At 46.5% G+C, this 23795-nt stretch overlaps 1 protein-coding gene across 1 annotated transcript in view; it reads right to left on the reverse strand.

Annotated features, from left to right (window-relative positions):
* Window positions 1-23795, reverse strand: part of tmem9b (TMEM9 domain family, member B) — a 73747-nt gene that overhangs the window by 37036 nt on the left and 12916 nt on the right. The window contains exon 3 of the mRNA XM_038808147.1: window positions 4581-4689. Coding sequence (XP_038664075.1) covers window positions 4581-4689 — 109 coding nt within the window. The remainder of the gene's footprint in view (window positions 1-4580; window positions 4690-23795) is intronic.

Below are 23795 nucleotides of genomic sequence, written 5' to 3' on the forward strand. Positions count from 1 at the left end.
GGGGGTATCTGTGGGAGGTGTTGAAAAGGTTTGGGTTTGGGGAGGGGTTTGTCAGTTGGGTGAGGCTGCTCTATGAGGCCCCGATGGTGAGTGTAGCCATGAATAGGAGGAGGTCGGAGTACTTTCGGCTGAACCGGGCGGGACAAGACAGGGGTGTCCCCTGTCCCCCTTGCTCTTTGCGTTGGCAATTGAGCCCCTGGCCATGGCGTTGAGGGAGTCAGGGAACTGGAGGGGCCTGGTGCGGGGTGGGGAGGAGCATCAAGTGTCGCTTTATGCGGACGACCTGTTGCTGTATGTGGCAGACCCGGTGGGGGGAATGCCGGAGGTGATGAGGATTCTCAGTGAATTTGGGGGCTTTTCTGGGTATAAGCTCAACCTGGGTCAGAGCAAGCTGTTCGTTGTGCACCCGGGGGATCAGGAGGAGGGGATTGGTAGGCTCCCACTGAAGCAGGCAGGGAGGAGCTTTAGAAACCTGGGAGTCCAGGTGGCTAGGAGCTGGGGGGTCCTGCACAAGCTTAACCTCACAAGGCTGGTGGAGCAAATGGAGGAGGAGTTTAAAAGGTGGGACATGTTACCGCTGTCGCTAGCGGGTAGGTTATAGTCCGTCAAGATGACGGTGCTCCCGAGGTTTTTGTTCCTGTTCCAGTGCCTCCCCATCCTTATCCCGAAGGCCTTTTTTAGGAGGGTCAACAGGAGCATCACGGGGTTTGTATGGGCACACGGGACCCCGAGGGTGAGAAGGGTGTTTTTGGAGCGGAGCAGGGATAGGGGCGGGCTGGCGCTGCCCATCCTGTGTGGGTATTACTGGGCTGCCAACGCAGCAATAGAACATAGAACATTACAGCGCAGTACAGGCCCTTCGGCCCACGATGTTGCACCGTTCTGTGATACCCTTCTAAAGTCCCTCTACACTATTCCCTTATCGTCCATATGCCTATCCAATGACCATTTGAATGCATTTAGTGTTGGCGAGTCCACTACTGTTGCAGGCAGGGCATTCCACGCCCTTACTACTCTCTGAGTAAAGAACCTACCTCTGACATCTGTCCTATATCTATCTCCCCTCAATTTAAAGCAATGGTGCGTAAGTGGGTAATGGACGGGGAGGGGGCAGCATGGAAGAGGATGGAGATGGCGTCCTGTGTGAATACGAGCCCGGAGGCGCTGGTAACGGCGCCGCTGCCGCTCCCTCCAACGAGGTATACTACGAGCCTGGTGGTGGTGGCAATGGAGACGGCATAGGGGGGAGGTGGGGGGGCTCGATGGAGTCCCCGATACGGGGGAACCACCGGTTTGTCCCAGGGAGCATCGATGGGGGGTTTCTTAGCTGACACAGGGCAGGTATTAGGAGGTTGCCTATGTTGCCCCCGCGGGGGGTTCGGGACAGGGTGCTCTCGGGGGTGTGGGTTGGAGGAGGGAAGATTTTGGACGTGTACAATGGTATGCAGGAGGTGGATGAGGCGTCGGTGGAGGAGTGAAGGGTAAATGGGAAGAGGAGCTGGGTGAGGAGATTGAGGAGGGGCCGTGGGCGGATGCCCTGGAAAGGGTGAACTCTTCTTCTTGTGCGAGGCTTAGCCTCATACAGTTCAAAGTGCTGCATAGGGCTCATATGACCGGGACGAGGATGAGCAGGTTCTTTGGGGGCAAAGATAGGTGTACTAGGTGCTCGGGGAGCCCAGCGAACCATGCCCATATGTTCTGGGCATGCCCAGCGTTGGGGGACTTTTGGAAGGGGGTAGCAAGCACGGTGTCGAGGGTGGTAGGATCCAGGGTTGAGTCAGGCTGGGACCCGCGATATTTGGGGTAGCAGCAGAGCCGGGAGTGCAGGAGGTGAAAGAGGCCGGTGTTCTGGCCTTTGCGTCCCTAGCAGCCCGGCATAGGATTTTGCTTCAGTGGAAGGATGCGAGGTCCCCAAGCATGGAGGCCTGGATCAATGACATGGCGGGGTTCATCAAGTTGGAGAGGGTGAAATTCGCCCTGAGAAGGTCGGTGCAAGGGTTCTTTAGGCGGTGGCAGTCTTTCCTGGACTTCCTGGCGGAACGGTAGGGAAATAGGCCGGCAGCAGCAGCAACTGGGGGGAGGAGGGAGGGGGGGTTGGTTCGGGGGGCGGGGGCAGAGAATTGTGTACATGGGTTTGTTGGATGTGGCGGGTGTTATCTCTTTCCTTTTTGTTGTTTTCTTTTTTGTTTGTGTAGTTATTGGGGGGGGGGGGGTTGGTTTTTGTTCTTTGGTTTTTACTATGGTTGTTTTGTTAATATTGTTTTGTTGTTTATATTTTGTGAAAATCTCAATAAAAATTATTTTTTAAAAAAGGGAAGGCAAATACAATGTTAGCATTAATTTTGAGAGGGCTAGAATACAAGAACAGGGATGTACTGCTGCGGTGTATACGGCTCTGGTAAGACACTATTTGGAATATTGTGAGTAGTTTTGGGCCCCGTGTCTAAGGTAGGATGTGCTGGCCTTGGAGGCTGTCCAGAGGAGGTTCACTAGAACAATCCTGGAAATGAAGGGCTTGTCATATGAGGAGCGGTCCAGAGGAGGTTCACAAGAATGATCCTAGGAATGAAGTGCTTGTCATATAAGGAGCGGATGAGGACTCTGGGTCTGTACTCAATGGGGTTTAGAAGGATGAGGGGAGATCATATTAAAACTTGCAGAATACGGAGAGGCCTAGATAGAGTGGATGTGGAGAAAATGTTTTCACTAGTAGGATGGACTAGAATCTAAGGGCACAGCCTCAGACTGAAGGGACTATCCTTTAAAACTGAGATGAGGAGGAATTTCTACAGCCGGAGGGTGGTGAATCTGTGGCACTCATTGCCACAGAAGTCACTGAGTGTCTTTAAAACAGATAGATCATAGAATCCCAACAATGCAGAATGAGGCCATACGGCCCACTGAGTTTGCACCGACCCTCTGAAAGAGCACCCTACCTAGGCCCAATCCACACCCTGTCCCTGTAACCCTATTTAGGGGCAATTTAGCATAGCCAATCCACCTAACCTGCATATCTTTCGACTGTGGGAGGAAACCGGAGCACCCGGAGGAAACCCATGAATACACGGGAAGAATGTACAAACACCACACAGTCACCCAAGATCGGAATCGAACCAGGGTCCCTGGCACTGTGACGCAGCAGTGTTAACCACTGTTCCAGGGCAGCAGGGCAATACAATGGTTAGCATAGTTGCTTCACAGCTCCAGGGTCCCAAGTTCGCTCCCGGCTTGGGTCTCTGTTGTGCATGTTCTCCCCGTGTGTGCGTGGGTTTCCTCTGGGTGCTCCGGTTTCCTCCCACAGTCCAAAGATGTGCAGGTTAGATTGATTGGCCATGATAAATTGCCCTTAGTGTCCAAAAGGGTTACTGGGTTACAGGGATAGGGTGGAGGCATGGGCTTAAGTGGGGTGCTCTTTCCAAGGGCTTGTGCAGACTCGATGGGCTGAATGGCCTCCTTCTGCACTGTAAAATTCTATGATCGGTTCTTGATTAATAAGGGGATCGGAGGTTATGGGGAGAAGGCAGGAGAATGCGCATGAGAAACGTATTAGCGGAGCAGATTCGATGGGCAGAATGGCCTAATTTTGCTCCTATATCTTATGGTATTAAGAATCTCCTTGGTAAAGTGGAAATGTCTAACATATTGTTTCTTGCTTGCTAAGGTTGAGAAAGAAGAAATGCTCCCCGAACACTCTGGATAAATAATCTTCCCCACCTCCCTCCACTTGTTATACTCTGTATTACCTCTTGCTCATTTTCCTTATTATGCTGTCATCTAAGGCGTTGCAAGCGACAACCTATTCCTGGGATAAAGCAGCCAGTGCAGAATCCATGAAGTCAGGACAAAGTCCTTCAGCGCGTGTCACACTTCTGCCAGCGGACTTCAGCAACTTTAATCAACACTGGGAACCACTAAACAGTTTGACAACCACAACAAGAGCCCGTTAATATCAATCAGCAGCTAAGTAGCAAGTGGTTGGCGATCCGTTCAAAAGCACTGATAGGAATGGGCGTTCCTTTTCTGGTTGAACACATGTTTAACTGTGCAAGGTTAAAAGGAATTAGCTGGAGCCTTAAGCTCCAAAATGGCAGCGCTAGTATAAAAGTAGCACTACAAGCTAACAGATGTTAGCCTGGGCTTCTGGTGGACACTCCTAACGATCTAACCAAACTGCATCTGGTGCAGTTAACACTAAATGTCGGCACGCTATTTTGGAGGCAAAACAGGGCGCTACAGAACTAAATTTTAAGTTTTCATCTTTATATCATCATGAAGTAGAGGCACTACTAGGGATATAATAATTTTAAACTGTGCCATTATTATGTAACAGGAATTAAACGAAAACTGTTTTCCAATAAAACTTCAAAGTGCATCATATGATTCGGCCAGTTTCAGCAGAAACATAGGCAAGGATCTTATATGAATGGCTTATTATTAATGATAAATCAATTTCAGTAGGATAATATGAGGTATTACACCAATAAGAAAATAAATATTTTTGTATTCATGATCAGACAGTTCAATATATTTTTCTTTTAATAAAGGGAAGTAAACTTCTATGATTAAATTTAAAAGAATACCTTAATTGTAGCTGTGCTTCTTTCTTCATATTTGCATTCACATCTCAAGCAGTATGCTTCAACATCTTGTCCAGCAACTGGCATGGGATCAACAACATGTAGACAGTCACTGAAAAGACAAGATTTCAATCGCCGTCAAGGTGCTATAACTTGCATTTAGTTCAGAGGAATACTATGTGATGTTAGCCAGATATTTTCTAATTGTGCCAGTGGAAGGAATTATGACCACATGTACTCTGAAATTAATTAAAAATCACAATTACCATAGTGTAATTCAGAACTTTATCTGAAGTACAAAATGCTTAAGATCATTTCAGCAGGTTCATAATTTAAAGGGAGTGATTTTCTATGTTCTTTCCGAACTATAACTAGAAGTAATAACTTTTGAACCTGACACGATTCCAGCAATAGTACTGAAGATTTGTGTTGCAGAACTTGCTGTACCCCGAGACAAGGTGTTCCTGTACAGCTGCAAAACTGACATCTATTTGGCGATGTGGAAAATTGCCCGGGCATGTCCTGTCCATGAACAGCAGGCCAGATTTAACCCATCAAATTGCTGGCCCATTAGTCTACTCTTGATCATAGGCAAAGTGATGGATGGGGTTGTCAGTGGTTGTCAACAATGCTATCAAGCAGCACTTACTCAGTTTGGGTTCTGCCAGGGTTCTCGGTCCCTGGCCCTGTTGCAGCTTTAGTCCAAACATGGACAAAAGAGCTGAACTAAGTGGGGGGGGGGGGGGGGGGGAGAAGAGTGAGACGGACTGCCCTTGATATCAATGCAGCATTTGTCTGAGCGTGGAATCAAGGAGCCCCAGCAAAAACCAAAGTCATGGGATTCAGGATGAAAGCTCTCCACTAGTTGGAGTCATACCTGGAACAAAGGAAGATGGTTGCAGTTGTTGGGGGTCAATCATCTAAACTCCAGGAGTTCCTCAGGATAGTCTTGGATGTTGTCTAGCTTCCTGGGTGTTGATGGAGCTGCTTTGTCCTGGATGAGGCCCAACTAGCTTCAGCTGCTCTTTTGGCAGCACCTTCCAAACCTGTGACCTCTGCAACCTCGAAGGACCAGGGCATAGGAACACCACCATCTGCAGGTTTCCTCCAAGCTACACACTATCCTGACTTGTAACAACACTTCTGTTCCTTTACTGTCACTGGATCAAAATCCTGGAACCCCCCCGCCTCCTAACAGCGCTATGGGTGAACCTACCCAACATGGACTGAGCGGTTCAAGAAGATGGCTCACCACCACCTTCTCGAGGGAAATTAATGGTGTGCAATAAATGGCTAGCCATGCCCACATCCCGTGGACAATTTTTTTTAAAGATAGAACTAATTTTTCCGAGGTACAGAAGTTTTATCAATCAAAATTAGGACAGCTAACCAAAGACTTTGTTGAAGAACAGAGTGAGAAGTAGAGAGACAGTGAGGTATAGGGAGGGGAAGTCCAAGCTTAGAGCCAAAACAGCTTTTGAATCATATAGAATCATAGAATTTACAGTGCAGAAGGAGGCCATTCAGCCCATTGAGTCTGCACCGGCTCTTGGAAAGAGCACCCTACCCAAGTCCACACCTCAACCCCATCCCCAAGTCCATACCTCAACCCCATCCCCATAACCCAGCAACCCCACCCAACACTAAGGGCAATTTTGGACACTAAGGGCAATTTAGCATGGCCAATCCACCTAACCTGCACATCTTTGGGCTGTGGGAGGAAACCGGAGCACCCGGAGGAAACCCACGCACACACGGGGAGAACATGCAGACTCCGCACAGGCAGTGACCCAAGCCGGGAATCGAACCTGGGACCCTGGAGCTGTGAAGCAATTGGGCTTCTATGCTATGCACTATGCTACCGTGCTGCCCGTGATAAAACTCCTGTGAAATACTTGCTTGGAAGGTTTTTCTGTGTTAAAAGGCACCATATAAACGCAAGTGTTTTGAGAATGGCTTCAGAATGAGAGAATTCAGTTGTGGAAAAATTAGAGAAGCTTGAGCTGTTCTCTTTAGAGAAGAGAAGATTAAGAGGAAATCTGATAAAGGTGCTGAAAATCATTGGGGGTGGTCTGCAGATTGGTAAAAGGGCTGAGAACCAGAGGACACCAATTTAAGCTCATCGGTAAAAGAACCAGAGGCAACATGAGAGAAAATGATTTTTTAAAACATAATGAGTAGTTAAGAACTGGAAGTGGGAGCACTACATTGATGAAGACAGAACGTGACGAGGAACGGTTGTTAACAAGGAAATTTGGTGCGGATGGGATATCTCTGTTAAATTCTTCTCAAACTAGAATTCAGATTAACAGTCAGGTTCTGACCTAGAACTTTAAAACAAGACAGTTTAAAAAGCCTAGTTTAACAGAAAATGTAATGGCAGTTATCTGTCAATCAATTGAAAGTGGTTGCCTGAAAGTAGATTCTTATAACTGGCAGCTGACTTAGCAGCTGCAACTGAGTCATCAAGCTTCTATAAAAGCAAACAGGTTTTGTGATTGCAAACTGTGGGGATGATGAGGCCCCAGTGCCATGAGAAACAAGTGCCAACTTGGGAATTTAGTACAGGTGGAAATGCAATACAGAGGGGGAAGGAGGTGCTACTTTTTAATCAGTCTCCATTATCTGGTGAGTATTCAAAGCCATTAATTAGGTGATTAGATAGTTGATTGGTGGGTGATGTTTAAAATCATAGCCCTCTAAAGGGTGGGAGCAGTTTAGATCAGTTCTAGGGTATACATGAATTGCATTAAATTTATAGTTTAATTATCCAATATAACTGCAGAAACTACAGTTGAGTAATATTTCTAAATTTGAAACTTAATTACTTAAATATAACACAATACAGATGGAAGGGCAGATGATATGTTACAGCTGTAGCTAGCTGGTGAATGCTTGTGTGATCCATAGGAAACACCTGAAGTGTCTGCACCTTGAGAAACTTTGACTCAGAATTTATGAACTGGAGTCTGAGCCCGGGATGCTGTAATGTGTCGGGGATGGGGCAAGTTACTTATTCCAATAGGCTGTCACACACCTTGGGATAAGTTTTTTTTTAATTCATTCATGGGATAAGGGCATTGCTGGCTGGGCCAGCATTATTGCCCATCCATAATTGCCCTTGAGTTTGTGAGGTCAATTCCTAGGCATTTAAAACTCAATCATGTTGCTGTGGATCTAGAGTCACATGTTGGCCAGACCAGGTAAGGGCTGAAGATTTTCTTCCCTGAAGGTAATTGTGAACCAGATGGGTTATTACAACAATTGACAATGGTTTCATGGTTATCATTCCAGATTTTTATTGACTTCAAACTTCACCATTTGCTGTGATGGGATTTGAACCTGGGATCCCAGCCTGGGTCTATGGATTACTACTAGCCCAGGAACAATGTCACTATGCCACTGCCTCCCCTAAAATTATTTCTGATTTTGTTTGGGAGAGGAGGGTGTGACTGCAAGTGAGGCAGGTATGGGGACCCAGAAGGTAGCAATGGAGAAGGGAGACTCAATTTCTGCAATTGTTCAACAGGTTCAAAGTTCTTACAGAATATTATTTAAATGGAGAGAGAATGCTGAAGTATAAATGGATCTGAATGTCCTTGTGCATAATCACAAAGTTAACATGAAGGTACAGCAACAAATTAGGCAGGAAAATGGAATGTGGCCTTTATTCCAATTGGGATGGAGTATAAAAGTAGGGAAGTCTTGTTTTGTTACAGCTGTTCAGAGCATTGGCGAGACCACATAGAACATAGAACATAGAACAGTACAGCACAGAACAGGCCCTTCGGCCCTCGATGTTGTGCCGAGCAATGATCACCCTACTTAAACCCACGTAACCCGTATACCCGTAACCCAACAATCCCCCCATTAACCTTACACTACGGGCAATTTAGCATGGCCAATCCACCTAACCCGCACATCTTTGGACTGTGGGAGGAAACCGGAGCACCCGGAGGAAACCCACGCACACACGGGGAGGACGTGCAGACTCCACACAGACAGTGACCCAGCCGGGAATCGAATCCGGGACTCTGGAGCTGTGAAGCATTGATGCTAACCACCATGCTACCGTGAGGCCCCCTATCTGGAAGCAGTTCAGAGAAGGTTCACTAGGTTTTAAAAAAAATTTAGAGTACCCAATTTATTTTTTCCAATCAAGGGGCAATTTAATGTGGCTAATCCACCTACCCTGCACATCTTTGGGTTAGGAGGGGTTATTGGGTTACGGGAAGTGAGGGCTTAAGTGGGTCGGTGCAGACTTGATGGACTGGATGGCCTCCTCTGCACTGTATGCTCTATGGGTTGATTCCTGTGATGAAGGGATTAGTTTATGAGAAACGGTTGCGACGGCATTGAAATCTAGAAGAATAAGAGGTGATCTTTTACAGAAAAGTATAAGATTCTGGGGTGGGCTTGATCGGGTAGATGCTGGGATGATGTGGGACACGTTTCAAAATTAAAAGGTTTCCCCTTGAAGATGAGGAGAAATTTGATCTCTGAGTCGATAATCTTTGGAATACTCTTCCACAGTCAACACTGGAGGCTGAATATATTCAAGGCTCGATTAAACAGATTTTTGATCAACAAGGGAGTCTAGGATTCCTGTGGGCAGGCAGGAAAGTAGCCAAAATCAGATCAGCTATAATCTTTTAGAATGATAGACAAGGTTTGATGGGCTGAATGCCTTACTCCTGCTTCTATTTCTTAGACCTTATGGAATCCACTGTCCGAGAGAGTAGTGGAGGTATTGCATGGTAGCACAGTGGTTAGCACTGCTGCTTCACAGTACCAGGGTCCCAAGTTCGATTCCTGGCTTGGGTCACTGTCTGTGCAGAGTCTGCATGTTTTCCTAGTGTCTGTTTCCTCCGGTGTGGGTTTCCTTCGGTGCTCCAGATGGCTAATATGTAAAGTGGAAATATAGGAATAGGACTAGGAAATTTAGCCCCTCAAGCCTGTTCTATTATTTCATGTGATCACAGCTGATCTGTGCCCTAGCTCCTGTCACCCATTGGCTCCATAGACCTTAAAATGTTTGTTCTCAAAAATCTATCGATCTCAGATTTGAAATTAATTGAATTAAGATCTAACACTTTCTGTGTTTGACACTTCTCTCACCCTTTATCTGAACAAGTATTTTTAACTTCTGCCCTGTGTGGACTGGCAGGTGAAGGACAACATTGAACTGTGGAGGAGGGGTGTGGAGAGGAATGTGGTTTCTTTTGTCTTGTTTCTGTTGGTAATTTTTGTAGTTTTTTTTTTGTTTGGTGGGTGGTTGGGGAACTCTTCTCCTCCTGAGATGTTTCGAGGTGATGAAGGGTGAATGCACAGTTGGGTATTTTGACAGTTGGGTATTTTTTTTTTTTGCTTTTCTTCAGTTGTTTATTGTTACACTGTTACGAGGTGAGTGGGGGTAGGAAGCGGTGGTGCCTTGGGTGTGGGCTGCCAGCCTAGCTGGCCGGGTAAGTGGTTGCTGGCGGAGGTGGTGGACTCGGGATATTCGGCGAACATGATCATGGACCACGCGCCACATTGGGTGAACTTGCGAGTGGATCGGGGGAGGGGTTCAGCTCCTGCAGTGCAGGTCGGATGTGGGATTGCTAGCAGAGGAGGAGGTGGGTGAGGGCCACCATCTCTGGGTATGTGGAGGTAAACGATACAGGTGAGGTCTGGGCTGCCACGCTATGGGAGGCACTCTAGGCAGTGGTCAGGGGGGAGTTTATTTCAATTCGGGCCCACAGAGAAGGAGGATTGGGCAGAGATAGAACATAGAACATAGAACGATACAGCGCAGTACAGGCCCTTCGGCCCTCAATGTTGCACCGACATGGAAAAAACTAAAGGCCATCTAACCTACACTATGCCCTTATCATCCATATGCTTATCCAATAAACTTTTAAATGCCCTCAATGTTGGCGAGTTCACTACTGTTGCAGGTAGGGCATTCCACGGCCTCACCACTCTTTGCGTAAAAAACCCACCTCTGACCTCTGTCCTATATCTATTATCCCTCAATTTAAGGCTATGTCCCCTCGTGCTAGCCACCTCCATCCGCGGGAGAAGGCTCTCGCTGTCCACCCTATCTAACCCTCTGATCATTTTGTATGCCTCTATTAGGTCACCTCTTAACCTTCTTCTCTCTAACGAAAACAACCTCAAGTCCATCAGCCTTTCCTCATAAGATTTTCCCTCCATACCAGGCAACATCCTGGTAAATCTCCTCTGCACCCGTTCCAAAGCTTCCACGTCCTTCCTATAATGAGGCGACCAGAACTGTACGCAATACTCCAAATGCGGCCGTACTAGAGTTTTGTACAACTGCAACATGACCTCATGACTCCGGAACTCAATCCCTCTACCAATAAAGGCCATCACACCATAGGCCTTCTTCACAACCCTATCAACCTGGGTGGCAACTTTCAGGGATCTATGTACATGGACACCGAGATCCCTCTGCTCATCCACACTACCAAGAATTTTACCATTAGCCAAATATTCCTTATTCCTGTTATTCTTTCCAAAGTGAATCACCTCACACTTCTCCACATTAAACTCCATTTGCCACCTCTCAGCCCAGCTCTGCAGCTTATCTATGTCCCTCTGTAACCTGCAACATCCTTCCGCACTGTCTACAACTCCACCGACTTTAGTGTCGTCTGCAAATTTACTTACCCATCCTTCTGCGCCCTCCTCTAGGTCATTTATAAAAATGACAAACAGCAACGGCCCCAGAACAGATCCTTGTGGTACGCCACTCATAACTGAACTCCATTCTGAACATTTCCCATCAACCACCATTCTCTGTCTTCTTTCAACTAGCCAATTTCTGATCCACATCTCTAAATCACCCTCAATCCCCAGCCTCCGTATTTTCTGCAATAGCCGACCGTGGGTAACCTTATCAAACGCTTTACTGAAATCCATATACACCACATCAACTGCTTTACCCTCGTCCACCTGTTCAGTCACCTTCTCAAATAACTCGATAAGGTTTGTGAGGCATGACCTACCCTTCACAAAACCATGCTGACTATCCCTAATCATATTATTCCTATCTAGATGATTATAAATCGTATCTTTTATAATCCTCTCCAAGACTTTACCCACCACAGATGTTAGGCTCACCGGCCTATAGTTACCGGGGTTATCTCTACTCCCCTTCTTGAACAAAGGGACCACATGTTAAGGTTTGTGGACAAGATTATGCAGGTGGACAGAAGGTCCGCAGAGGCCCTGGAGGCGCGATTGTTGAGGAGAGGCTGAAGCTCCAAATGAAGTTTGAGTTGGTATCCACTAGAAAGGCAGTTGTGGAGGGCCAGAGAGGCAGTGTGTTAATAAGGGGAGAAGGTTAGCAGGTTGCTGGCCTACCAGCTCGGGTAGCAGGAGGCAGCAAGGGAGATTGGCAGGGTGAAGGACAGCAAGGGTGGAGTGGTATTGGATCCAGCAGGGGTGAATGGGGTGTTTGAGGAATGAGGAGGCTTTATGAAGTGGAACCCTCAGCTGAGGGGAGGGAATGTGGGATTTTTTGGATGGCTGGAATTCCCCAGCGTGGAAGACGGGCTGGAAGCACCCATTGGATTGGTGGAGGGTATGGGGCAATGCAGGCAGGGATGGCCCTGGGTCTGGACGGTTTCCCAGTAGAGTATTATAAAAAGTTTCTGGGTGACCTGGGGTCCCTGCAGGTGAGGGCATTTAATGAGGCAAGGGAGAAGGGTGAGCTTCTCCCCCCCCCCCCCCCCCCCCCCTACATTGGCACAGGCCTTGCTATTGCTGAGCCTAAAGAAAGACCAGGACTGAGAGCAGTGCGGGTCCTACCATCCAATATCGCTGTTGAATGTGAATGTCAAGTTGCTGGCTAATATTCTGGAATCTTGGATTGAGGATTGTGTGCTGGAGGTGATATGTGAGGGGGGGGGGGGGGGGGGGGGGGGGGGTGGTGAAGAGAAACCAGAAGGGATTCGTAAAAGGGAGGCATATGTTGGCCAATATCAGGTGCCTGCTAATAATGCCCCCAGAGGGATGAAATGTGGAGGTAGCGGTCCCGATGGATACCGAGAAGGCCTTTGATCAGGTAGAATACACTATCATTTGTGGGAGGTGCTGGGGCAGTTCAGGTTTGGGAAGGGGTTTGTAGATTGGATTCGATTGCTGTACCGGGTGTAAGAACAAATCTGGTGCGTTTGGGGTACTTTAGGTTGGACAGGGGGATGATGCCTGCTCTCCTCATTGCTTTTCACCTTGGTGATAGAGCCACTGGTGATGGTGCTTAGAGCGTCTAGGGGTGGAAAGGGATTGTGCGGGAGGAGGGGGGTGGAGCAATAGGGTGTCCCTGTATGCAGATGACCTGTTGTGTGTATATATTGGCCATACTGGAAACCATAGGGGGGTGTCATGGACATTTTGGTGAAATGCGGTTGGTTTTCGGGGTACAAAAAAACATGGGAAAGAGAGGCCTTTCTGATTTCGGGTGAGGGGGCAGGAGAGGAGGCTGGGCAAGTTGCCGTTTATGGTGGTGGGAACATGTTTTAGGTATCCAGGTGGCATGGGGGGTGGAAGCAATTACCCAAGTTGAATCTGGCTCGGTTGGTGGAGCAAATGAATCATAGAATTTACAATGCAGGAGGCCATTGTGTCTGCACTGGCCCTCGGAAAGAGCACCCTACTAAGCCCACATCTCCACCCTGCCCACTCGCGCTCATCCTATCCGCGTAACCCCATCTAACCCAACTTTTTTGGACACTTAAGGGCAATTTAATGTAGCCAATCCACTAACCTGCACATCTTTGGACTTTGGTAGGAAACCCGGAGGAAACCCACACAGACACACTGCGAACGTTCCGACTCCTCACAGACAATGACCCAAGCTGGAAAAGAAACCTGAGACCCTGGAGTTGTGAAGCAACTGTGCTAACCACTGTGCTGCGTGCTTCCGTCGTCATTGGCGGGGCGGGTGCAGTCTGTAAAGATGACTGTTCTCCTGAGGTTTTCATTTGCATTCAAGAACCTCCTGATTTTTATCCCTAAGGCCTTTTTGCGGGGTGTGGGTGGCCAAATGTATTTTATTATTATTGGGCAGCAAATATAGCCATGGTTGGGTAGTGGGGGACGGGTTGATTTGGGAGCGGATGGAGGTAGCCTCGTGTAGGCGTACTAGTTTGGAGGCATTGTTGACGGTGCCTCTGCCGCTCTCAACAGCCTGGTACCCCATAAGGCCGGCAGTAGTGGCAGCGCTGAAGTTGTGGGGACAGCACTTAAAGGGCCCTTGGTTTGGGCCCCGATCTGTGGGAATCATGGGTTCGCTCCGGTGGAACTGGATGGGGGGTTTCAGGGTTGGCTGCGGGGGGAAGGGGGGGGGGGGGATTGAGCGGTTTGGAAATTTGTTCGGGGAGGGTAGCTTCCAGAGTTTGGAAGGACTAGTGGAGGAGTATGGGTTCCGATACTTAAGTTACAGGTGTGGAACTACGTGAGGAAGCAGGTGCCGTCCTTTCCTGATCTACCGCCCCGAGGTTGTAGGACAAGGTGCTGTGAAGAGCAGGGGTTAGCGAAGGCAGGGTGTCAGAGATATATAAGAAATTAATGGATTGGGAGGACACCCCGCTAGGAGTAGTTAAGCGAAGCTGGGGGGAGAGCTGGAGACTGGGTTATGGGAGGAAGCTTTAAGAAGGGTGAATAGGTCCTCTTCGTGCGCCAGGCTGAGCCTCATTCAATTTAAGATAGTCCATAGGGCGTATATGATGGTGGCTAGAATGAGTAGGTTCTTTGAGGGGGTGGACGATAGGTGTGGGTGGTGCACAGGGGCTCACGAACCATGTCCACATGTTTTGGGCCTGCCTGAATTTGCAGGGATTTTGCTGGTTCACTAGTGTGATGTCGGAGGTACAGGGGATGAAGGTGATCCCGAGTCCAGACTTGGCAGTGTTTGGAATGTCGGAAGACCCAGGAGTCCAGGGGGGTGAGAGAGGCCCACGTGATGGAAAACATTCATTGACTTCTTCCAGGACAGTTGTCAGCAGGGGATGGGGAGGGGGGTTTTGAGTTCAAAAGAAAAAGTGGAGGTAGGGAGGGAGGGTTACAGTTGTTGGCTATTTATTGAGTTATGCCGTGTTCTCCTGTTATCTGTTGGTTATCTTTTTTTATCTTGGTTGTGGTTTTATTTGATGTTTATTTATAAATGCCTTAATAAACATATATTTTGAAAAAAACATCTGTCCCGAGTGGCCTGGCTCTGATTTTTAAGGTCTGTCCTCTCGTCCTGCACACTCCTGTCATCTACCTACCTAACCTGTCATGTCATTTTATTTCAAAATCTAAAGAATCAAATTATCCCTTAACCTTTTATATTCAACATTCTAGCGTTCTACTAAAATTGGGGCTCAGTAAAGTTTACTTCAATTAATCTTTGATTATGTGCAGGGTGGCACAGTAGTTAGCACTGTTCCTTCACAGCGCCAGGGACCCGGGTCCAATTCCCGGCTTGGGTCGCTGTCTGTGCGGAGTCCGCACGTTCTCTGCGTGGATTTCCTCCGGGTGCTCTGGTTTCCTCCCGGTGCTCTGGTTTCCTCCCATAAGTCCCGAAAGGCATGCTGTTAGGTAATTTGGAAATTCTGAATTCTCCCTCAAATGTACCCGAACATGCACTGCAGTGTGACAACTAGGGGATTTTCACAGTAACTTAATTGAAGTGTTAATGTAAGCCTACTTGTGACACTAGTAAAGATGATTATTATTAAAATGTTGAAATCATTGACAACCCACCACCTCAATCAATATGAATCTAGCCCCAAAATAATACATGGTACACAGGAGTTTAGTTCTCCGAACATGAGAACTAGGAGCAGGAGTAGGCCATCTGGCCCCTCGAGCCTGCTCCGCCATTCAATGAGATCATGGCTGATATTTTGTGAACTCAGCTCCACTTTCCCGCCTGAACACCATAACTCTTTATTCCTTTATTCTTCAAAAACTATCTTCATGTTGTAAACCTAGTGAATCTCCTCTGCACACCCTCTAGCGCCAGTGCATCCTTTTATCAGGTAAGGAGACCAAAACTGAACACAATACGCCAGTGAGCCTCACTAACACCTTATACAATTGCAGCATAACCTCCCTAGTCTTAAACTCCATCCCTCTAGCAATGAAGGACAAAACTCAATTTGCCGCCTTAATCATCTGTAAACCAACTTTTTGCGACTCAGGCACTAGGACACCCTGGTCCCTCTGCAGAGCAGCATGCTTTAATATTTTATCATTTAAATAATCCCTTTTGCTGTTATTCCTACCAAAATGGATAACCTCACATGGTTAAGCGCTCTCCAAGGCGCCTTCAGGATGTGCGGGTATTGTAAGATTTCTTAACTGTGCTCACTGTGGTCCACGCCGGCATCTCCACATCATGGCTCACATTTGTCAACATTGTATTCCATCTGCCAGACCCTAGCCCATTGACTTAACCTATCCAAATCCCTCTGCAGACTTCCAGTATGCTCTGCACTTTTTGCTTTACCACTCATCTTGGTGTCATCTGCAAACTGGGACACATTGCACTTGCTCCCCAACTCCAAATCATCTATGTCAATTGTGGGCCCAACACTGATCCCTGAGGGACACCACTAGCTACTTATTGCCAACCAGAAGAACACCCATTAATCCACACTCTTTGCTTTCTATTGATTAACCAATCCTCCATCATGCTACTACTTTACCCTTAACGCCATGCATCATTATCTTATGCAGCAACCTTTTGTGTGGCACCTTGTCAAAAGCTTTCTAGAAATCCAGATATACCACATCCATTGGCTCCCCATTGTCTACCGTACTAGTAATGTCCTCAAAATATTCCACTAAAGTAGTTAGGCACGAACTGCCATTTTATGAACCCATGATGCGTCTGTCCAATGGGACAATTTCCATCCAGATGCCTCGCTATTTCTTCCCTGATGATAGATTCCAGCATCTTCCCTACTACCGAAGTTAAGCTAACCGGCCTATAATTACCCGCTTTCTGCCTATTTCCTTTTTTTAAAACCGTGGTGTCACGTTTGCTAACTTCCAATCTGCCGGGACTATCCCAGAATCGAGTAAGTTTTGGTAAATTATCACGAGTGAATTTGCAAATTCACTAGCCATCTCGTTTAGTACCCTGGGATGCATTCCATCGGGGCCAGGAGACTTGTCTACCTTTAGCCCCATTAGCTTGCCCATCACTACCGCCTTAGTGATAACAATCATCTCAAGGTCCTCACCTGTCATTGCCCCATTTCCATCAGTCACTGGCATGTTATTTGTGTCTTCCACTGTGAAGACCAATCCCAAAAACCTGTTCAGTTCCTCAGCCATTTCCTCATCTCCCATTATTAAAACTCCCTTCTCATCCTCTAAAGGACCAATATTTACCTTAGCCACTTTGATTTTGTTTTATATATTTGTAGACTGTTTTTGTATTCTGAGCAAATTTACACTCTCAATCTATTTTACTCTTTCTAGCTTTTTAGTAACTTTCTGTTGCCCCCTAAAGATTCCCCAACCTTTGCCACTTTGTATGTTTTGATACTGTCCCTTATTTAGAACATAGAACATAGAAAAATACAGCACAGAACAGGCCCTTTGGCCCATGATGTTGTGCCAAACTTTTGTCCCAGATTAAGAACAAATGAATCTACACCCCATCGTTCTACCGTAATCCATGTACCTATCCAATAGCCGCTTGAAGGTCCCTAATGTTTCCGACTCAACTACTTCCACAGGCAGTGCATTCCATGCCCCCACTACTCTCTGGTTAAAAAAAACCTACCTCTGACATCCCCCCCCCCCTTAATATCTTCCACCATCCACCTTAAATCTATGTCCCCTTGTAATGGTTTGTTTCACCCGGGAAAAAAGTCTCTGACAGTTTACTCTATCTATTCCCCTGATCATCTTATAAACCTAAACCTTTCCTTGGAGATCCACGGTCGATTTTCCCTCTACCATCCTTCCTTTTTGTTGGTATAAACTTTTGCTGAGCACTGTGAACAATCGCTTGGAAGGTTCTCCAGTGTTCCTCAACTGTTTCACCATAAAGTCTTTGCTCCCAGTCTTCTCTCATCCCATTGTAATCTCCTTTGTTCAAGCATAAACACTAGTTTGATTTTACCTCCTCACCCTCTATCTGTATTTTAAATTCCACCATATTGGAGAGGGTCCCTAACTATGAGATCATTGATCAATCCTGTCTCATTACATAGGACCGCTTATTCCCTCATAGGTTCCATTACATACTGTTCTAGGAAACATTCTATAAACTCCTCCTCCAAGGCTGTCTTGACCGACTTGGTTAAACCAATCGACATGTAGATTAAAATCCCCCATGATAACTTCTGTACTATTTTCACATGCATCAGTTATTTCCTTGTTTATTGCCCGCCCCTCTGTAATGTTACTATTTGGTGGCCTATAGGCTACTCCTATCAGTGACTTTTTTTGTCCTTGCTGTTCCTGATTCCACCCAAATGGATTCAGCCTTATCCTCCATAGCACCGATGTCATCCCTCACTACTGCTCAGATGTCATCCTTAAATAACAGAGCTATACCACCTCCCTTACCATCCACTCTGTCCTTCCAAATAGTTTGATACCCTTGGATATTTAACTCCCAGTCGTGACCATCCTTTAACCATGTTTCAGTAATGGCCGCTAAATCATAGTCATTCACAATGATTTGCACCATCAACTCATTTACCTTATTCCGAATACTATAAGCATTCGGGTAAAGTACCCTTATGTTGGCTTTTAAACCTTTGTTTTGAATCTTGACACCTCTATCAGTAACCTCGCCCAAGCAACTTTTCTCCTAATTTTCCTTATTGTAGAACCCATATCTTCATGTAATAACCTGCTTCCCTCTTGTCCCGTCTCTCGAGCCACGCATTCATCCTATCTATTCTGACATTTCTACTTTGACTAGCTCGTGGCACTAGTAGCAATCCTGAGATTACTACCTTATGAGGTTCTCCTTTTTAGTTTAACTCCTAACTCCCTGAATTCAGCCTGTAAGACCTCTTGTATCGTTTTAAATTTTTTTTAACCTATATCGTTAGTACCTATATGCACCATGACAACTGGCTGTTCAAAACACCCACCCCCGAATGTCCTGCGACATCCTTGACCCTTGCACCAGGGAGGCAACATGTCATCCAACATATCACCAGCTCCCATCATTAGCTCCATCAGTGTTTCACAGTATAGTATTCATAGAAATACCATCTATTACAGTCATTTCCAAAGTCAGGGTTGGGACCAGTGGGTGGGCCGCGTGTTCCCGATCAGGGAATTAATACGCAACGGCCGCAGCAGCCGGCTTTTAAAAATGCCGGCTTCAAGCGGCTTTAAAAATACCGGCCACGACCGGCTTTCCGAATGCCCGCTCATCAGTGCGCATGCCCGGAGCCCAGTGAGAAGCACAGCCTCCTCCTGACGTCAGCGTCATGACTGGGGAGAAGATTTTTAAATCAGTCTTCCTGGCTGAAGCGAGGCAGAGAGCAGGTCACGCGCCTCGCAAACTGACACCACGTGCTCTGGGCGCAATTGTGATTCCTCCATTTTGTCAGCCGCAAACCAACAACAGGACTGAAATTTAAAATGGATTGTTTTGTAATAAGAAAGAGGGGGATAGAGACACAAACAGGCCAGGATCTCAGAACTTAATCTGCTGGAGCGAGTGGCTCAGCAGTGGTGGTGTGAGCTGTTCAGGAGTCCACAACAGGACAAAAAGGTGCTGGTGTGAGCTCCAGTGCCTTTGATGAATAACCCATACAGAAATGTTACATTGAATGACAAAACAAGTGAGGGTGAGGACCAAGCAGGCTCAGCAGTTGCAATAAAGGTCAGCGAAAATGGTGGGTCACAAAGTTTGGATGGCATGGGTCACTATCGTCTGCTGGCGTGGATCCTGAAGGTTGGCTGGTTGGTAAAAATGCATCCCCGGAAAAAAAGTTTGAAAAACACTGATCAACTAGACTTGAGTGATTAGATTTACTTTGTTGTCAAGTTGTATGCAATAGCACCATCTAATGGTCATGACTAAAATACGTTTTTGCAAAGGTAAAGCATATCATTTTTTTTGTCACTTCAAAAAGTTACAGGCCTACAATTTATACATTTTTAAAAATTAAATTATTTCTGCAGAAATCTAATCGGGGAGCGAGGATACTGCATTTTTAGAACACTGGGGAGGTTAGACAATTGATCAAATATGAGACGGGAAATAGAAAAGCAATAAAGATGAACAAGGTAAAAGTGACAAATGGAAATGCCGCTGGAGAGGAAAGCGTCCTCACCATCTCCCTTTTTAGAACACCACTCTTAGGAGTAAAGGAACAGACCTAGACTAACAACATTTGTTAATGGCTTTCCTGGTTCCCATCTAATGGCCCTATTAGAAATTTTGGTCTGCCAGATTCCTGTTCAGGTTTACAGACATAAGTCACTCTCGTAATCAGACAAAGTATTTTTCGTGATACTTGTACAATAGCATAGCCCTGGGTAATAATACTCCTTGTAATCTGAAATAGATCACCATGGGTGAGATTCTCTGGCCTCCCCGTGGTGGGAGGGCGTCTGCCATTGCGCAGGTGGTGGGACCTTTTGATCTCGCTGCTTTCACTGGGATTTCCCATAGAATCCATCCGCCAGGAAACCCGCAGTGGGAGTGCACCGTCGACGGGACAAGAAGGTGCCGCCAGTGTGATCAGCCAGAAGATTTTGCCCCTTGTCTTCAATTCAACTACTTCCTCAATCTCTCTGAAGGCAGACGATTGACCAGACTGAGATTAATACAAAGCAATATTCTACTTTATTTCAAAGTGAGTGAACACCTACTGAACAGCAGTTATTATCTAATTAACTTAGTTCAATCAATACAACTTGGTTTCAGGCAATAATATAACAATAATAAACTGACTGAACTTCCCTTCATCAGTGGGTCAGCTTGTTTCACTTCAACAAACTAATTTTTAACTTTTCCAATAATGTATATCTCGTACAGCCTTTCACTGAGCCTCACTGCTTTGCACCTTTTTTGTTACAAAAACCTGCCTGTCGGTCTGTGTTCTAGCTCTTGTTGGTCACAGGCAAAAAACATCAAAGCTAGTTCAATAGCGTTATAACTACCCATCATTTTGTTTCAACGTATATCAACGCTATGCTTTCAAATACAACATTTAAAATACATATGTTTTACCAAATTCTTTCTGCAGAAAAATCCTGAAAAACATGCAAGATTCACATTAACTGTTATCACAATATTTTACTTTCTATTGGTATTTAATTCACTGCTACGTCTCTTCCAGGTACACCCACTTTAAAGATGGACGAGGGGCTGTTCAGCACATGGCTAAATCGCTGGCTTTGAAAGCAGACCCAGGCAGGCCAGCAGCACTGTTCAATTCCCGTACCAGCCTCCCCGAACAGGTGCCGGAATGTGGCGACGAGGGGCTTTTCACAGTAACTTCATTCGAAGCCTACTTGTGACAATAAGCAATTTTCATTTCATTTTTTCAAGATGTCTTCTCTCCAGCAGGATTTCCATTTTTCACTTTTACCCTGTTCATCTTTGTTGTGTTCTATTTCCTGTCTCATATTTGATGATGTTCTCTAACCTCCCCAGTTCTGATGAAAGGTCACAATCTGCAGGGTACAATTTCTAAGTGTCATTTTGGGCGCAATTTCCGGGGTATTTCCCGACCGGCGACCCATATTTATAGGCTTAGTGCTAGAAATGAGCCCGCACGAGTTTCTCTCCATTACTGGCTGTCTCGCCGTCCGATTTCACCAACTCGCACCTCGGCAGCTAGCCGCTAACAAGGTGGAGCTGCTTTTAAGCACTCTTTCCCAATCAACACACTAGCATGGCAGCATGCAGAGCTCCTCCCCTCACTTTGGGGATGCTGACCAGGCCAGGCTTCTGGAAGCCATGGAGGCAAGACAGGACATTCTGTTCCCCCGAGGGAGTCGGAGACCCAGCAGCAGGGCCATCAATGCCGCCTGGGCAGCAGTAGCAGCGGCTGTCAGTTCAGGAAGCACGACAAGGAGGCCCACCTCGCACCCTCCCCACATACGAGCTTGTTTGTTCGTCAGCATCCCCTAGAACCCATCAGCACAATCCTCCATGTTCAGTTGCAATGCCCACACATGTCACTTGCTAAAGATCTCCCCCCCCCCCCCCCCCCCCCCCATCAAGTACGCAGTTCACAATGCCCTCTTTTTGTCCCCACAGGAGAAGATAGCCCTGCATAGGCAGGTAGCAGAGTCTCCATCTCCAACCCCCCCCCCCCCCCCCCCCCCCCCCCCAAGAGGAGAGTGCAGTCACCAACAGCGAGGTTGGCCTGTGTCGCAAGGGTGAGGCTCCATTGCCCCTTCACCCAAATGACCTGTCTTAAGTGAGTTGTTAATGTCAGATGAAATGATCCTCCCCTCTCTCTGACCACATGTCCATTCCCTCGCAGGATCTCGATTTGATGGGGCCGGGCCATCCCACCTGCCACCCGAGAGAACACCTGGGAGGAGACCATCATCGAGGCATCACAGCTATCACAACTGTTTTTTGCTCCACAAATGCTGTTAGACCTCCTGATACTTCCTGTATTTTCTGCTTTTGTTTCCTATTAATCACAGATCTATTTGGAAAATCTATTAGATTGAATGGTGTGGAAAACGGAAATGGTACATTTTGCGTTGGTGCGTTGATACAACTGCACCAATGCCATTGGTGAACAGAAAATTTTCATTGTTCAGTACTTAAATACTTTGACTTGTTAAAAGTTGGGAATGTGCATATTGCTGGCAAAGCTGGCATTTATTGCTTGTTGCCTTGAAAGGTGGTGATGAGCCTTATTTTTAAACTGCTCCAGTCATGTGGTGAAGTTACTGATTCTTTGTGACAGTTTGATTCAACTGAGTGGGCAGCACAGTTGCTTCACATCTCCCAGGTCCCAACATTCGATTCGCGGCTTGGGTCACTGTCTGTGCGGAGTCTGTATGTTCTCCCTGTGTCTGCGTGGGTTTCTTCCAGGTGCTTCGGTTTTCTCCCATAGTCGAAGGATGTGCAGGTTAGATTGATTGGCCATGCTAAATTGCCCTTAGTGTCGAAAAAGGTTCGGTGAAGTTACTGGATTACGGGTTTAGGGTGGAGGTATGGCCGTGGGTAGGGTAATCTTTCCAAGGGATAGTGCAGACTTGATGGGCTGAATGGTCTCCTTCTGCACTGTAAATTCTATGGGTGTCTTCCTAGGCCACTAGAGGGCAACTAAAACTGAACCACATTGATGTGCACCAGAGCGACATGGATCTGATCATATAGAAAGGATGGGTTCCCTTGCCTAAACAAAATTAGTGAACCAATTCGTTTTTACAGCCATCTGACAACATCATAGTCAGTCTTACTAATACTAGTTTTTTATTTCTGGATTTTTTAAAAACCTAAAATTAAATTGTCATGATGGGGTCTGAAATCTCATTCACTGGATTATTAGTCCACGCTTCTGTATTATCATATTACTCCGTCTATAATGGTAAATTCACTTGTCTTCTCTTTAAATGGGGTGAATTTATATCAAACAAACTGATTTCTAGGCAATTGTCAGTCGAGCTAAAATGTTTCAACAAAATTCAACGGGCAAGCTTTTACACAGAAGAGCAAAATACACTGGATATTCCATCTTAAGGATGACAGGAAAATCAACATTGGCTCAAACAACTGCAAAGGGACAGGTTTTCAAAACTGAATTCCCCCGGGGGTGCAAAGTTAAGTACAGCTCCTGGGTGGGGAAGAGGGACATGCCTGGGCAGTGCCCTAGCACTACCCCTGGTACAGGTTGGTACTGCCAGATTGGCACAGCCCCGTCAACAGTGTCAGGGGAAGACCTGGGTTGTGAGAGCCCTGATGGTGGTGGGCTGTTCATGTGGAGTTTGCACATTCTCCCCTTCTCTACCTGGGTTTCAGCCCATGACCCAGAGATGTGCAGGTTAGGTGGATTGGCCATGCTAAATTGCCCCTTAATTGGAAAAAAATAATTGGGTACTCTAATTTTTTTTTTAAAAACCTGGACTAAAAACTCAGCTGTAAAGCTGGAGAGCTACACGCCGGGTTTCAGTCAGAGTCTGACACTCTTGAAAAAATATGGGAAAATTCTGCCCACAGACTTTTACAGGAAAATTGATGGAGAGGCTAATGAAGAATAGAAA

This window comes from Scyliorhinus canicula, chromosome 9 (genome assembly GCF_902713615.1).
Source record: "Scyliorhinus canicula chromosome 9, sScyCan1.1, whole genome shotgun sequence".
Taxonomy (NCBI): domain Eukaryota; kingdom Metazoa; phylum Chordata; class Chondrichthyes; order Carcharhiniformes; family Scyliorhinidae; genus Scyliorhinus; species Scyliorhinus canicula.